We start from the raw sequence: 18,159 nt of genomic DNA, 5'->3' as shown, positions 1-18,159 counted from the left end.
GAGAAAGAGAGGGAGGGAAGGAGAGAATGAAGAAAGGAGAGAGAGACAGACAAGGACAGACAGACAGACACACACACACACACAGAGAAAGGGAGACAGAGAGAGGAGAGAGAGAGAGAGAGAGAGAGAGAGAGAGAGAGAGAGAGAGAGAGAGAGAGAGAGAAAGAGAGAAAGCACTAACAAAGTGAGGGAAATTCTACATCACCAGAGGATAATTCAATTCATTAAACTTTTATTTTGCCTATTATGTGTCAGGTACTGGGGCTACAGATAAGAAATGAGGAACTGGCCTTGCTCTCAAGGAGCTTACAATCTAATGGGGGGAAACAACATATTTAAAAAAGAACCTAAAAAGAGAAGGGGCACCAAGAGACACTCAGCATGGGACATGTTTTGTAAAGTCAAAGCCAAGCAGAGCAGCTGAGTAACCAGAAAGGTTATGAGTCCTCTATAAAGAAAGGTTTGAGGGAGGTGATAAAAAAGGTGATTCTGATTGTAGTCTTTGGGGCTCATCTCTGAAAAATTCACTGTCATTTTGTAAATATGTATTAAGCTCCAACTGTGTGCTGGATATAAGTGATTCTGATTTTCCTCTAGATGGAAAGGGGCAGATTGAAGAAACTTTCCAATTCTAATTGAATTGTTTTTTAATGAAGCTTCATTATTGGGTTTGTTGTATGAGTCAATCGAACATCGGGCATAACATTCACATGGCCATCTAATGTCACACTTGAGAATCAGTTTTTAAAATTGATTTTTTAAATCCTCCACCATGCTGGATCCACCACCCAGAGTTCATTCCCATTCTTATGCATAACTGTATTCAAATTCAGGACCCTTAACTATTTCCTGCTCCTTGTAATACTAGAGGAGAAACAAGGAGGGAGGGAAGGTTATAATAAGACTGATTATGAAATGGGAGGTTATGTCAGATTGGCTAGGATGACAGGAAAAAATAATGATGATTGTTGGAGGGGATGCGGGAAAACTGGGACATTGATGCATTGTTGGTGGAGTTGTGAACGAATCCAACCATTCTGGAGAGTAGTTTTCCAACCATTCTGGAGAGTTATCAAACTGTGCATACCCTTTGATCCAGCAGTGTTACTATTGGGCTTATATCCCAAAGAGATACTAAAGAAGGGAAAGGGACCTGTATGTGCACGAATGTTTGTGGCAGCCCTCTTTGCAGTGGCTAGAAACTGGAAACTGAGTGGATGCTCATCAGTTGGAGAATGGCTGAATAAATTGTGGTATATGAATATTATGGAATATTATTGTTCTGTAAGAAATGACCAACAGGATGATTTCAGAAAGGCCTGGAGAGACTCACACGAACTGATGCTGAGTGAAATGAGCAGGACCAGGAGATCATTATATACTTCAACAACAATACTATATGATGACCAGTTCTGATGGACCTGGCCATCCTCAGCAATGAGATCAACCAAATCATCTCCAATGGAGCAGTAATGAACTGAACCAGCTACGCCCAGAGAAAGAACTCTGGGAGATGACTAAAAACCATTACATTGAATTCCCAATCCCTATATTTTTGCCCACCTGCATTTTTGATTTCCTTCACAAGCTAATTGTACAATATTTCAGAGTCTGATTCTTTTTGTACAGCAAAATAATGGTTTGGTCATGTATACTTATTGTGTATCTAATTTATATTTTAATATATTTAACATCTACTGGTCATCCTGCCATCTGAGGGAGGGGGTGGGGGGGTAAGAGGTGAAAAATTGGAACAAGGGGTTTGGCAATTGTTAATGCTGTAAAGTTACCCATACATATAACCTGTAAATAAAAGGCTATTAAATAAATAAATAAATAAATTTCATCATTTTTCATGCAAAAAAAATGAAATGGGAGGTTATAATAAGACTGATAATGAAATTCATGTGATTTTGAATTGAATCAGAGAAAAGAAAGAACATTTCTTTAATATAATCAAGACAGGCTGTTTTTTGATCACTACAATCTGGTCCATGGTTCCCTTAAGTTCCCATACAATCCAGTACCCAAAGAAAGTATAAAAGGAACTTTGGATATAGAGGCAGAAGGCCTGGGTTCAAACCCTAAGCACTTAAAGTTTCCAGTTCAATCAGTAGATTTATTTTTCCAGAGAAAAACATTTATAACTTTATGATAAAAGGAAATGACAAAATAGGATTCTATGTATGAAATTGTGCTGTGTATCTTCCAGGAATAATTCTTATTTAATAATAAAAAAAAAAAAAGCTCTTGAATTCCAAACATTGAATAATTGGATATTAAATATATGTTGTATATGTGTGTGTGTGTGTGTTCGCTTTCCTTTAAAGATAATCGATCAAATCAGAGACATTCTCCACCTTTCAGCAAGACACTTCCAACTAAATCAAGTTGGCCTTCCCAGAAAACAAGGCAGTCATCTTTGCAGGTACCTCTTCCGCAGAAGCCTCATCTACCAAAGCCAAAAAACTCCTCGGAAGATGAGGTAATCCTCATACTCATGGCAAAAGCTTTTCCATACACTTACTGACAAAGGTCACTGTGGTCTCTGGGGCTAACTCTGAAAAATTCATTGTCACTCAATAAATGTGTATTAAGCTCCAACTGTGTGCTGGAGACAAGTGATACAAAGACAAAATAGTCCTTGCCCTCGAGGAGATACCAAATATGTACAAAGTAAATAGTGAAGGGGGTGGAGTCTTACCATTCTGGGGTGTTCATCCTCCTAATTGCTCAACCCTCTTGAATGTGTCAATTTCTACAATTCTCATAATTGTCATAATACAGTCATAATGCCAGGGATAACAATGGCAGAAACATGGTCCTTGCTCTCAAGAAGCTTACATTCTAAGAAGAAGACAACATAAATTACAAATAGACTGAAGGTTAATCTCAAAGAAAAATTCTACCATTTGGGTGGATGAGTGGGAGCAGCCACATAGAGAGTTTTCTATAGAAAGTAAGATTTGACTTGGGGAAGCCAGGAAAGAGGCAGAGATGAGGAAAAGAACATTCCATGCACAAGAAAAGTTTTATGTAGGATTTCATTCAACAGAAATTTTATTCTAGTTGAGACCACAGAAATAGTTATGGAACTATTGAAAATATAAATGGTGAATTGGTGTCTGGGGACTTGCATCTGGGACCTAGACATCACAAAATAGGGCATGGTTCCCAAGAGTTAATCTATGCTCATCAAATGCCTGGAGACTAATTTGGTTTGGGCCCTGAATAATTGTATGATGTCAGTTGTGGATCAGTCCCCTTCACTTTTGTCCACCTTCCTGTTGCCCTTTAATTCCTTCTTTTTCTCCATTTTTCTTTTTCCTTCCTCCCCTTTTGCTTTTTCTGTTCCACTAAATTTCTTTCTAATTCTGTTTCCTTTTTTTTCTGACCCTTTGACTGTCTGTTTTCTGTGATGGAAAAGAAGAAGAGATGGGGAAAGAAGAGTTTGTGATATGTGTCCACTTTAAAAGGTATTTCTGGGAGGAGTTATGAAGTAGGTACTTTCCCATCTCCACTAAAAGCTCTTTTTTCCCTCTCCTTCTGCACTGTCCCTTACATCTTGGCTCCTTTCCTAAGATGCTCCATCAACAGAAAGTCAACTTGTCTTTGGCCTGAGAAATAGCACTTTTTAAACAGTAAACTACAAATGTTTGAAATTCACATTAATTTTCAAGAGAATATGAATTTCCTTGAAATTCTGGTTTAAAGGGAAAATATTAGATTTCTAAGAATAATTTTTAGTTACTTTCTCTTGGTAGTGCAATGCAGACAACATTGCTAAGGGGAAAGGTTTATGTATTTTCTAATACTTCCTAGTACACTTTCTGACATGTGGGTATTCTAGAAAATTATCCCCATTTCAAAATACACTGTAAGTCAGCACCCATTCAAAGCCCTGAAATCATGATATCTCATAGCTAGAACCAGTAGAGACCTTAGAGGCCATCTCTTCCTTTTGCAAATGAGGAAACAGAAGCCCAAGGTGTGACTTGTCCAAGATCTCAAAGGAGGAACCATCAAGGCAGGATTACAACTCAAGCTCCTTGCCTAGCCAAGGTTCTTCCTCTTGTACTCCTCCAATTGTGTATCTTTACCAGCTAGATAACACATTAGTTCCAACAAAACAAATACCTGATGACAAAGCAAACAAAAGGGCAGGAGAAGATTCCCTTTATCCCCAGGGCATCATGCCTTAAGTAAGAAAGGAACATGTATAACTTCTCCACTGATAGTATAATGTATCTACTTATAAAGTAAAATATATCCACTTGTGGGATAATGTAACTAACATGAGCCCATCTTAGTAGGGGCAAAGGGGCAAAAATTCTCATTTCATTTCAGTTGATAGGCTATTCAAGACTGATTGAATTAACATATCCTCTGGCACACATTCATAACCACATCAGTAGATCATGAGCAATGGTTTTCAGTGGTTCTGATCTACATGGCACATTAAAACAAACTTCAGGTGGCTTTTGGGGTACCTATATTCAAGTGGAGATATTAGGGAGGTACATTCTGATAATCATATTTATTATCAGTCTAGGCAGAATGGAGAGAAATCAATGAGAAATAGAAAGAAAAGAGAGGAAAAGAGAATAAAGGGGACTAAAGGAGTTGCAGATTAGTAGTAGAGAAGGTTGCAGACATCCCAATGGCCAGAACTACCTGTTTGCCAAAGTGGTGTTTGTGCAGAGGGACCAACTCTTACCACGGCCTGAGAGCCTAAACCTTGTGACTGTGGGTGAGAAAATGCCAGACCAAGATAGGCTTAATGCCAGATTCCTCTGGCTCAACCAGAAGACTTCAGAATATTATTTTCCTTGGTCTCAAGGTCCTTCCCATACCAACCCTACTTGTTCTAGGTCCTCAGGCCCCAAAATCTTATGTTTTGTTAAAGCCTGGCTCTAATACTAAGGGAGACAGTCACATCAAGGAAGGTGGCAACCATGGGTCATGTTAAGACAAAAGGGATTTTTGAGGTCATCTCCTCTAGAGCCTTTCCTGTCAATGTAGGACTGTCCCCTGTAGAACACAAGTAATGATTATTTTTATCTCTCTATTTTTAAAGACTGATTATGTGGTTCCTGTTGAGGATGAAGATGAAAACTACATCCATCCTACAGAAAGTGATTCACTCCCATCTGAGCAAGGTAAGAGCATGGACATTTTAGATAAATTCTAGCACCTGATCAGAGAATATAAACCTTTTAGGTGGTAAACTAGGCTTTTAAATGATCATTTTATCTGTACAGCTATAGTTTTCTTTGGTTGTTAGGTCCACGAGCAGCAGATGGATCAAGAATATGTTGAGAATATACCCTCTTCCATGATAATTTCACATTAGCACATGAACTTTGAGTTGCATTGACAGATTGACCTAATGTAACTTAAGAAAGGAATGGTTACATGAAGAGTTACAAAAAGTTTAAATCTTTTAAATTTTGTTTATTTAAATTATTTTATTTATAGTATAGATTTATTAATACCATATCCTAGGCATTGTGATTGGTGTTGGGGCTACAAATATACAGTCTCTGACCTCAAGGAGCTTACATTCTAATGGGAAAACACAACACATTTAGGCACTGGCAGCCAGGAAAAGTGTTTTTAATCCTAAAATTTTTAAGTGTTTTTTTTTTAATTTTTAATCCCTGAAAGTCACAGGGATGGCAAATAGAGACTCTTTCCAAAAGCAATGGTGGTATTGATTTCATTAAGGCCTTATGTTCAGTTATTTCAGTTGTGACATTCTTTGTGAGTCGTTTTGAGTTTTCTTTGCAAAGATAGTGAAAGTGTTGCCATTTTCTTCTCCAGCTCATTTTACAGATGAGAAAATTGAAGTAAACATTAGGGTTAAGGGTCATACAACTAACAAGTGTCTATAGCTATTTTTGAACTCAGATCTTCCTGATTCCAGGTCTGATCACTATATACTGTGCTATCTAGGTGCCCTAATACCTTGGTACAAGAGATATAATAGGCAGCTAGGTGGCACAGTGGCTAGAATAATGGGCCTGAAATCAGGAAGACTTATCTTCCTGAGTTCAAATTTGATTCCAGATATTTACTAGCTGTGTGACCCTGGGCAAATAATTTTATCCTGTTTGCCTGAGTTTCCATATCCATAAAATGAGCTGCAGAAAGAAATGGCAAAACAATGTAGTATCTTTTCCAAGAAAAACTCAAATGGGATCATAAAAGTTTGGATATCTGAATAACAACAAATGGAAAACTGAAGGTGAGGGAATTGGGCAATCTCAATGGCAGGGCAGATGTCAAGAAGCTGATCAGGAATGAAAATGAAATTAAAAATCTTATCAGCAGACATTTCAAAATAATATATTTAAAGAGAAAATGATGTTTCTCTTTAGAATTTAAAATACTTCAATAAAATTATTACTAAAAGTATATACCTTTAATGATAATTTCAAGTAAAACATAATTTAACACATAAAATATATTACAATATTGAAACCACATTAAAATAATGTTAGCTCTTTGAGAGGAGAATCTGTCTTGCTTCTGTGTTTGAGTCCCAAAACAAAGTACAGAGCATAGTAAGCATTTAATAAATATTTGTTGATTGACTAGGATTATTTATTTTTAACATTTTTGAAATATTAAAATGCGTTTTCTATACAAACACTGGATATTATATCAGAAACTGTGCTTCCTTGAGGCCAAATTCATGGAAGAAAAACAATAATCCCTATGTGCCTGATCTGTTCCAGTTGTCTTTATCTCTATTTCAAGAAAAATATTCTTTTAAAAACACTCAGTTAAGCAAAACGAAATGGGTATAATTAGAATATTGTATATAGTAACAGTGATATTATAAAGGCAATCAATTATGAAAGATTTGGCTACTTTGATTGATTAATATAATGATCTGCAATAATTCCAAAGGACCCATGATGAGAGAGAATTGATTGAAGGATTTTTTTCACTTTATTTATTTTCTTACTATGTATAACAAGTATTGCATTTCTTGCCTTTTCAGTGGAGGGGAGAGGTAGAGGGAAGGAGAGAATTTGGAACTGAAAATAATTTTTTTTAAATGTTAAAAGAAAGAAAAAAAAGTAAAAACTCCCACTTAGAGAATTCCATTCTGAAAAATGCAATGACAAAAATGCATTCTGTGTAGCACAAACCATTTTTATCCCTCCTTACTGATTCTTGGAAACCATTCTTTCTTCATATGGCTACTGAGGCTGATGATTTGGCATAGCTCTGCCTTATTTAAATGCAATTCATGTGCAAGTCAAGATGTCATGCTAATGATGTCTTTGGTATTCTTCCAGAATGAAAGACAAACAACAACAACAATTCCAGACTGTAAATATGGTTAAATGCTTTGTCTGATCTGGTCATGGAGTAATTAACTTAGTTAGTTCTTTAAAAAGAATACCTGACCTAAGGTTTTGTTCCTCCATAAAGAAGAATAGTCCTTACCTGCTGCCAGCTTTTATCTCCTCAAATATTACAACCTACACAAAATATGCCCGAATTCTCAAAACACACAAATAAAAAAACACCACCAAAAATAAGATGTAAGAAATAGGAGTGTGTGTGTGTGTGTGTGTGTGTGTGTGTGTGTGTGTGTCTGTGTGTGTCTGTGTGTGTGTGTGTGAGAGAGAGAGAGAGAGAGAGGAAGAGAAAGAGAGAGAGGAAGAGACAGAGAGCAACTGAGAGAGAGACAGAGACACAGAGACGGAAAGACAGTGAGACAGAGACAGAAACAGTAATCACAAAGATAAAAAGATATTGGGAGTTAACCCCATTTTATCTCCAGGACCAGCAATATTAATACTGTTATTTCTAGCAAAATTCTATTACAAGAAAATAGTTTTAATGTTTTATAGGGTTATAATATGATTTTTTATTCAAAATTTTTATTTTTTCTTATCTTTATTGTTTGGCATTATTTTATTATAATGTAATATATTGTAATGTAATTGTAAAACTTTATTGTTTGGCATTACTTGTAAGACATTTCATTTGACCTATTCAGTAGATTATCAGCTGCTAATGAAATAGTCTTTCCGTGATTCTTTTCTTCCCCCCATAAATATGGATTATTTCTTAGGTACGACGGCATGTCTATAATAATTATTTATTTTTAAGCTCCCAAGGTGAACAGATCCAGCAAACCTTCTAGTTCTGCACCACCAGCCTCTCTTCCACCTGTATCTGCTTTAGCCCCAGGTAGAGTATAGAATTTTTTTAAAATCCCACTAAATTAAACAATTGAGATGAATTACATATCAAGATAAAGATCAAGACATGAGAATTTTAGAGTTAAAAGTATTTTGACATCTTCTTAAAGGAAGTACTAAGAAGGATACATATTTTGGAACACCATATATAGCACCTTTAGAAAAATAGATTATAAATTAAGGAACAGAAAAATTATAATATAAAAAACAGAAATATTGAATATATCATTTATAGATCATAATACAATAAAAAAGTCATTAATACAAGGAGCATAAACTAAGGACATAGATGTAAATGGATATTTGACAAATAATATTTAACATCTATGTGAAAAGCAATGATTTTGATCAAACAACATACTGAAATTTCTAGATTAAAACTATAGCTAACCCCAGAGGGGGAAAAATATCTTTAACAATATATATATTAACAAATACAGAAAAAGAGAGGGTTAATAAACAAATAAAACCCAAATAAGCACCAAGGAGAAAATCTCAAAAATTTGAGGAAAAACAAAAAAGACTATAAACTTGATGAAAACTGAAAGCTAGTTTTTCAAATGACTAACAAAATTGATAAACCTTGGATAAACATCTCAATTAAAGAGGGAGGGAAAAATTAAATTACATAATTTTTAAATGAACAAAGTGAAATCATAATTAAGAAGAAAATTTAAAAACTGTCAGAACCAAAAATTTAGAAGAAAGAGGGTTATCATATCTAGTTAATGAAAATGAGAATTTTAGTTCCTAGTTAACCAATGAAAAAAATGAGCACTATTACATTCCTCAACATTCATTATCCTTGTTCTCCTTCCTCTATAATAGTACTTTCCCTGTCTTTTCGTGCTATCAACTTTAAATATAGCTATCCTATCAAAGCTGAATCCATATCCTTCTATTGGTATCTCTTTACACTCATACTTCCTCTGAGAGTTCATCTGCTCCTTTGTTTTGACATTTCTTTCTGTTCATAATTTCCAAATCTCCAGCTTTGGCTTGTATTCCTGTCATCCTGGATGACTCCACTTGGAGTTATCCAACTCCAGTATCACTTCATATTCAACACAAAGATATTTTCTTCCCATTCTCAAAGACCTCAATTCTTTTCCATTCTTCTAGAGTCCCAAGAATGAAACTGTTGGGGAGGGAAGAAAGTCAAAAGATCCTAGATTTAGAGCTGGAAGGGACTTTAAAAATCATCAAGTCTGATTTTTTTTCAAATTATTTTTCAAAGTAGCTGAGACTGAAAGAGTTTAAATCACATAGGTAGTAATGTTTGAGATGGGATTTAAACCAGTGTTTTCTGATTAAAACTGGCCATTGCCCTATGTATTATGCTGTGCTGGCTCTTTTTTTTTTTTTTTTTTTTAACTTTTCCTTAATGCTTTATTGAAATCTATTGCTAAATGACTTCGTGGATTCACTTTTTCCTCTCTATTCTTATTGCTATATTTGAGGCCATCACTTGGACCACTGTAATAGCTTGTTAGATTATTGGTGCTATCTCCATTCTTTATGTACACTAAATTGTTCCTCTCCCACAGGCAGATATGGAAGAAGAGTGAATAGAGTTCTAATCCTGGAATCAAGAAGACCCAAGTTCAAATGTCACCTCAGACACTTACTGTGTAACCCTAATTCAGGGTTACACCCTAATCACCCCTCACTGGAACTATTGCAATCCCCTCTTAATTAGTCTCTGACTTCTGTTTTCCCCCTCTCCACTCCATTCTCCTCCACATAATCACAAAATTCTTATTCCTAAAATTCAAGTTCAACTATGTCACTCTTAAGAAGTTTCACAGCCTCCCACTCACTTTTATGATAAAATACAAACTTCTTGTTTAGCATGTAAAACTCTTCAAGTCTGCTAAAGCCTGCCTTTCCAAGATTATTAGACAGAACTCTACTATATATGCTTATGAACCAGTTAAATTGACCAATCTGTCTGTCATTCTTTATATACAACATTAAATCTCTCACCTCAATGCCTTTATGTAGGCTTGCCTTTTTGTTCTGAATGCATTCCTTCCATACCTCTTAGCACAGTATTTACATACATCTGGGTATATACACACACATACATATACAAATGGCTATAGTATTTACATATATATTTACAAGAATGTAAATAAATATATGTACATGTACATATTATAGATAAATAGATAGGTAGATGGACAGATTCTTCTGATTAATACAAGCTCTTTGAGGGCAGACACTGTTTGATTTTTGCTTTTGTATCAAAACCATATCTGATATGCAGTAAATACTTAACAAATATTATTCTATTATGGCAATAATAATAATAACAAAAGGCAACATTTATATCATGCTTTATGGTTTACAAAGCATTTTATGTATGTCTAATTTGATAGTCATAAGTAGATGGATTTTTTTTGTTTAAAGCCCAATTTAACAAATAAAATTTATATTTCTTATTTTAGGAGAAGAGTATGAAGTTCCTGTGACTGAGGTAAGATCCAGTTCAATATGCAAATAAATACCCTTCTTGAAAGTGAGATTCTGTTGCAGGTTTAATAGTCCATGATTTTATGTGTTTTTTGAGCTATACAAAAGAAAAAAGAAGTTCATATATAATACTGTTTTTCTTTTTCAATGTTTAAAAAACTATTTCTTGGTGCCTGCCAAATTCAAAATAACAAATTTTAAAATTTTTAAAATAAAAAAAAGTTCACTAATATTTTCTGTGGAAGTGAAATGTCATGCCATGCAAAACCAGCATTTAAACAGATTCTATTTTCATATAAACCTAATAAAATAGCATAGTGTATTGGATTGTATAGTGATTTCTGTTTTTGAGTCAGAAACTCCTGTGCATAATGTAACCCAGGATGAAATACTTTTTGGCATCTATAAAATGGAGATTAGCAGGGCAGCTAAGTGGTACAGGCCTGGACTGAAAGAGGTCTGAGTTCAAAGCTGACCTCAGGTAACTTACCATCTGTATGACCTTGGGCAAGTTACCAAAGGCTTTAATTTCTTCAAATAAATAAATGGTATTGGACTTTATTAGGTATGTCTGAGATGCCTTCCAGATCTAGATCTGTGATGCTTTGAATTTTTCAAAGCAATTACTTCATTTTCTAGTTATATAAAGTAAGTAGGAATGTGATATTCCAGAGAGGGAAACTGAGGCACAGTGATTTGCTGAAGGTCATCTAGCTAATCATTGTCAGAGGGAGAATGGGGACTCAAGTTTCTTGAAATCTTTCTTTCCACTGAGTCACACAGTCTTCCTCTTTTGTCCCCAAATAGACGGATTAGGAATGACATATGTCACAACAGTAGAGAAGGAGGTTCTGATTGCTAATGAAGAAATTCCTGCGTCTTCACCTGTGTAGAGAAAGAGTAAGGAAAGAGGATGAAAAGTTTAGAAATTCTAGATCCAAGATAAGAAGAAAAGGAAATTTAGACATAAAAATCAAAATGGAGATCTGAAAAAAGTCTTCTGTCAAATCACAAAAGAGATTCTTGGATTTTTTTTTTTTTAACAAAATCACTCATATAAAATTCCTGGCTTATAGTTACTTTTTTTTTCTTTTTCAGACACCACCTTTTTCCACATACCAAAAACCAACCATCAAAACCTGTGAGTAGCCACAAAGTTTTGTTATCAAGCTTTGAGTATATTAAGTTAAGGATCTACTTGCCAATCTTTCAGGAATCTTTTAATTCAACAAATATAAATAAGATCATATTACATCTATAGATCAAAAATTAAATTTACTGCTCTAGAGAATTAAAAAACACTAAGTGCATCAGTTTATTTTAAATGCTAACTTACATATAGGTAGGAAGAGCCCTCCTGATGCGAGCTCAGGGGTGCTGAACTGTTGCTTCATCCCTATCTCTTTATCCCTCCTGAACCTGTCTCTACCTTAAATTCTAGGCAGATCATAATGAGAATCAGTAAGCAGTAGGATAGTGGCAATGGGAATAAAGAGGAATGGATTTAAAGAATGCTGTGGAGATTTTAAAAAAAACATGGTAACTGAATCCATGTTAGAAGTGAGTCAAATAATCCAAGATGGCACACAATTAGTGACATGGGAGCCTTGGGAAATGGTGCTACTACATAGAAACAGTCATTAGTTTCAAAATCTTATTAGTTGCCCCCACATTGGCCCCAGGTACTGTTGGGCCTCTAATTGAGACAGCCAACTAGCAAGAAAAAATGCAGAAAATACTTTGCAAGAGCAGAGACAAAGCTTATAGTTCCTAGTCCCTCTTTATATGATGCATGTAAAATCACCTCTCTTCATTTATTTTCCTCTTCACTTCCTATCTCCTCCCTTGATCTCCCCTATCCCAAATTTTCCTCTTTTAACCCAAGTCTAACTCCTCTGTCTTTCCGTCTTCTCAATATAAATACAGATGTTCTGTAATCATCTTTTCATTACGAAAGCATGGCTTCTGTCTACCTTGGTCACTGAGCAGGCTTTGGAGTACATGTTCCTTCCCATTTCTTGTCTAATTTCTTTACCTTCCAGTTATCACCATAAAACTACCATGTCTTACCTTGTGAGATCTTAATTCCCCATCATTGTTCCAGGGAGGGGATAATTGTCAAGATTTATAGAATCACAAAAGTTTAGAATTAGAAGAAACCCCAATCACCATCTAGTCTAAGCTATAACAGAATTAGACTCCCCAGCACAATATATATGACAAGTGGTCATCCAGATTCTGCTGGATGAACTCCAAAGAGGCAAACTCTTTAACTTCCTGAAGTGGAAGCCACTATCTCCTAAGGAAACCCATTGTACTTTTTAGATAGCTCTAGCAGTTAAGAAATATTTCTGAAAAAATAAGTCTAAATTGGCTTCTTTGCAAATCTCCCTTTCCTCTCCCCATCACTTCTAGTCCTGCTCAATACAATGTCTATATGCTCTTTGACTTTAAAGCCATTTAAATACTTTAATACCTTTGACAGCCCTAGTCTTCTCTTTCCCAGGATTTAGTACATGCATAATTCTTTCTCACACACAAAGACCAGGAATCCTCTGTCATTATATCACAAAGGTATCTGGACCAAGAATCTATTCCACTCACCTTTTCCCAACTCCCATTACTGTCCACTAGGCCCCTGATCTACTCAGGGATTCTTCCTTCTGCCCTAAATCTGTCCTCTCTACACTGTTCTGAATATTCTTCCATGTTAGCCATCAGTTTCACATGTGGCAGCCCTAGCATCTCATGGCGACTGAAGGGATAGAAGAAGGAAGGGAGGAGAGTGACTTAGGGTGACATGAGGTTCCCCCCCACCTAAGTAAATTTTCTTTTACCCCTAAAATAGATGAACCCATGAAAACCATTTCTAATAATCTCCTAGCAGGATCCACATCTGGATTCCTACCCTGATCTTACAAAGACCAGTCAGAGCCTCCTTCTTCTCCCACTACCAGCCAGCTAAGCCCATAGGGCAGAGAGGCTCCCCAGAGGAGTCTTCACACCTCTGTGTGTATCATACTTTATCCCCATCTTGGTAAATAAGCCCAAGTCCCATAGCTAAAGACATGAGGGTGTTCATCTACCAGAGTTGTGGGGATCAAATGGAACAATATTTGTAAAGTGTTTAGAACAGTGCCTGGCACACAAGTGCTATGTTTGTTATCATCTTATTATTATAATGATTCTATGAGTTCACATCAGTAAAGCCTTTTGCACATTCTAACACCTTGTATCAATGTTACCTTATATGATTGGGATGATGGTGGACTGTTACTTAAAACAGCAAAAGACTGTGTTTGCATTTCTTCCTTAATCTAAAAGATGGTTTTATTTCATTGTGAATATCCCATTTGAGGATGTGAAGATTTAGGACTATGTTTATGTACATTGTGCTCAGGTGACAGCAGTAATGGCACAGCTCGGGAACCCAAGCCTCCTCCATCGATTCAAGCCCCATCCCCTCTCCCAAGGGTCATGTAAGTACCTGCCATAAAGGAAACCTGTTAGAATGTCAAAGCTTTACCTCTGAGGGTAAGAGCAGCAGCCTTAGGCAGAGGAGACATTCTCTAAAAAGAATAGGCTCCAGTAGATAATTTGGGCAAAAGAACAAAAGGAGGCTCTTCTGGTTTTACTTCTTGTCAAAGTTAAAAGGGAGATAGCCACCGTAGCCGGTGGGTTTCTATTAGTCACTTCATTGCACTGAAGCCTTTTCAGATGAATCTGGATTCTTAACATCTCAGTCTCAGGAATTCAGTCCAACACTGTGTCCAGCATACAGTGAGAGCTAAATTAATGCCTATTGTGTGACTGACTGACCTGGAGATAGAGAGGCCCTAGGAAATCAATGTATGTTCTCTCACACTGATGAACTCACAGATCTTTTTGTAAATTAATAGTCCCACAGTCAAGGGCTGTGAATATTATGGAACTCATGTACATCAGGTAATTGATGCCAGTCATTAGTCTAGGGCCTATACTTTTGGTGGGAAAGGCTTCTTGGGAACCTTAATTAAAGATCTAAAGGTTGCTCAGTAAGCTTAGAATCACCACTGAGGAAAACACCCCACTTGCTCTCCTCAGGAGGTAGTAACCCAAGATACCACGGGTACACCCCCAATTATATGTAAAACAAATTAGGGGAAATTAAATCACATCTCCTTGGAGATTTACCTTATTTCTCTGTTATGTTGCATCAGCCTTTCTGGTGACATTTCACTTAAGCTTTAGTTTTGAAACTCAAACTTTGTTTTAAGTAATAAATGCTAAGTAAATAAACATCCCTTTAAAGAAAAAATTAGAATTCTACTAGTCCAAAAAAGACTAGTGTGGTACAATGGACAGAGCTCCGAACATAGGTTCAGAGAGACCATAGTTCAAATCCTGCCTCAGTGACTTACTGTGTGATTTTAGGCAAGTCACTCAACCTTTCTGAGCCTTTCTTTCCTCATCTACAAATCAGCAACCAATTATTAAGCATTTAGTAGATGCTCAGCTCCCTCATCTTTAAGTCTACAAGTCAAGTCAACCAGTATTTACTAAATACTGACTATAAATCAGGCTTTCTTCCAAAAAGAATAATGATCACATGTACTTAACAGGACTATTGTGAGGATTAAATGAGATAATATAAGTAAAGTACAGTGTAAATCTTCAAGAGATTTTATTATTATAATTATTATTATTATTTTAATAGTACAGATAATCAGTTCATAGCTTTCACATACCTTGTTATCTCATTTGATCTTCAGAACAATCATATGAAGGAGAAAATATAATACATATTATTCCTATTTTATAGATTTAGACTCAGATGTGAAGTGCCTTGTCTGAGTTCTATTACATGGATAGTGAACTATCAGCAGAGTTTGATTCCTGGTTCCACCATTTATAAGTGATGAGACCTTGCATTTTCTCAATCTTAGTTCCCACAACAGATAACATGGAGATAATAATCTTGGTGCTACACTTCAAAGAAGGTCTTGAGGTTCCATTGAGATAGTGTTAAAGACCATGCCTAAGGGTGAAGGGGCAGGTCAGTTCTCTGAAAGCCCCCACAGCTGTGAATGATAGCACACTTGAAGGAATTGCAACTCAGCCTTTCCTGATGCAGATGTTGCTTGTGGATTGGGAATGAAATAAATTGGAGGCAAAAAGGAAGAGGATGGAGGTCAGAATGCAACTGCCTCTCAGTCTCCTTGTATCATTATCATCCTCTAACATAAAGGGATTTATTCTGCTGGTCAGAGTTGGATCCCCCATAGCCACTAGCAGGTGGCTCCCTTAACAAGATAGCATGTGTGTCAGGGTCTTTATACATCATAAATATGCTGCTCAGTTGTCAGCTACTTCTTCTAATCTGCTTTCAGGCCTTGCCCAGGGAACAGTTAATATTCTCCTGACAGGCATTTCCCCAAAATTTCAACTTGTTTTTTTACTTCACTAAAGCCATTTAACTCTGCTTCCCCTTTAACTTTCCACAAACTAGCAGAGCATAACTAACTCCCCCTTTTGTGGTCCAAATGAAGCAGCTCTCAAGGACATCTGCTTCTATTGATCTGGTTTAAATTCACGAATCATTTTATTAAAGCTTTCTCTATTATGGATTTCTTTTTATTTCCCAGGAAGAAAACAGCAACTCCACTGAAGACAGTAAGTTGATTTTGAATCTGTGATTTTGATAAAAGATGGTGTTATCTTTTCTGTAACATTTAGTGATATTAGATTTTACATTGAATTTAAAAGAAAGAGGTGGGTTGGCAATTCAGGCTGATCCATTCTTACTGATTACACTGTGGTGAGATCTTTTCAGGTCAAACCTAATACTCAAGATTTCTATTTTATTAACACACTCAAAGGTGATCCAACTCTGAAGAACAGATCCACAAGGATCAAATTCTAAAGAGATGTTGATTTGTTGCTATTGTTTTCTCCATGACTGGATCTCTCTATCTTGCCCAAGTTGGAAACACTGGAGCTGCTCATAGATTTGTTCCCATTACTGATTGGCAGAGAAGCTATGTTTGACCTGTTTTATCCCTAACCTAGATTTGTTCACCCCTTCTTAGACAACTTGGTGGCCCCCTGCTCTTAAGACCTTACTATATTAATGTCAGACTTAGCTTAGACACTTGATCAATAGCCCATTCCAGCTTAGAAGTCCTGAGCTCAAGAAACCCACCAGCTCTGCATACCTGGTAGCTGGGATTATAGATGTGTGGCAAGAGGCCTGAAAGAGACACTAATTTGCAAATTAGAAAGTCAGTTTATTTAATTTATAATAATGTTAGTTGTGTGGATACTAATCTTTTCATGGCATACTCTTCCTAATAAGTCAAGTACAGAAACCATATTATAGGCCAGAAAATTGACTGATCACAGTCAATAGGATCATAGCAAAGGGAACTGGAAATTCTCAAGAGACATTTCAAACAAACTATAATAGCTGATCATTAGCCTCAATTCTAGGGTTAGTGATTTATGTTTACCAGTTTACTAACTGGTACCAACTACTGAAAATCAAAGGATCTTCTTCCAATAACTTCCTCCAACAGTGTAGACAAACATTGATCATCTCTCTTTGTGAGTCTTAATTTTTTAGGCTCAGTGCATATCCCTTATATTTGTGACTTTATTTCAAATAGTTATCAGTAAGATCATGGCTTATTTTACCTTAATTGAAATTTGAAAAAATGTCTTCCACTTGAGAGTTTCAGGAAACACCTTGATTTCATCAACATAAGAGTTCTAAGGTACAAAGAGGGGGGATGAGATGTAGTTGAGTAATCTCATCCTTTAAAAAAAAATAAATTCTCCTTCACTTCAATTGCAGGGAATATTTTTGGCCTTGTTTCAAAATTCTAGGAATGTAACCCACTATATGACAACTCTGATTAAAGTTGTAGTAATTACCAAATAAAACCAAAAACAAAAGGAGTCTTTCTTAAAGCGAGAATACTTCCTTAGTAAAAATACTAGTTGAAGTTACACTTTCAAAGAAGAGGTCAGTTGTAGGGGAAACCTTTATAATGAGTACAAAACTCTATGGCCTTAATAAATATCACCACTCTCTAGAACAGATTTGCCAAAGAGACTGCTTCTCTCACATAAATTCTTTTCTAAGTGCTGGAGTATAGATGACCTATTATCTAACTTATGGAACTAATTCCAGTTACATAACCTAGGCGTGAAAAAACCCACAAAACTAGACTCTTACCTAATCAACTGCATCAAGGCCATATGTTAATAAGCTAGTGCCCACCTTGGCTTACTCCTTCCAAATTATCTAGAAGGTTTAATTGCCATCTCTAAAAAGAGAGATGACACACACATGAGACCTAAATACAGACTCAGGGAAAATCTGGGAAGGAATACTCTGGCCAACATGAACTATAATCACTGGACCTACATCTCAACATTTACAAAAATGAAGACCCTTTTTAAGATCAAAATTTTTATG

General features: G+C 36.0%; 1 protein-coding gene across 3 annotated transcripts in view; it reads left to right on the top strand.

Moving 5' to 3' along the window:
• The window catches only part of BLNK (B cell linker), a 129,824-nt gene that overhangs the window by 88,170 nt on the left and 23,495 nt on the right, over window positions 1–18,159 (top strand). For 2 of the 3 annotated variants that reach the window (XM_031956172.1, XM_012540518.3), the window contains exons 6-12: window positions 2,331–2,485; window positions 5,078–5,159; window positions 8,134–8,214; window positions 10,676–10,704; window positions 11,799–11,841; window positions 14,101–14,179; window positions 16,325–16,352. In XM_031956172.1, coding sequence (XP_031812032.1) covers window positions 2,331–2,485; window positions 5,078–5,159; window positions 8,134–8,214; window positions 10,676–10,704; window positions 11,799–11,841; window positions 14,101–14,179; window positions 16,325–16,352 — 497 coding nt within the window. The remainder of the gene's footprint in view (window positions 1–2,330; window positions 2,486–5,077; window positions 5,160–8,133; window positions 8,215–10,675; window positions 10,705–11,798; window positions 11,842–14,100; window positions 14,180–16,324; window positions 16,353–18,159) is intronic. The other variant, XM_031956171.1, reaches the window with a different exon arrangement.

Source organism: Sarcophilus harrisii, chromosome 2, assembly GCF_902635505.1.
Source record: "Sarcophilus harrisii chromosome 2, mSarHar1.11, whole genome shotgun sequence".
Lineage (NCBI taxonomy): Eukaryota > Metazoa > Chordata > Mammalia > Dasyuromorphia > Dasyuridae > Sarcophilus > Sarcophilus harrisii.
Note: the sequence above shows the minus strand (reverse complement) of the source record. Positions and strands in the feature narration are given on the sequence as shown.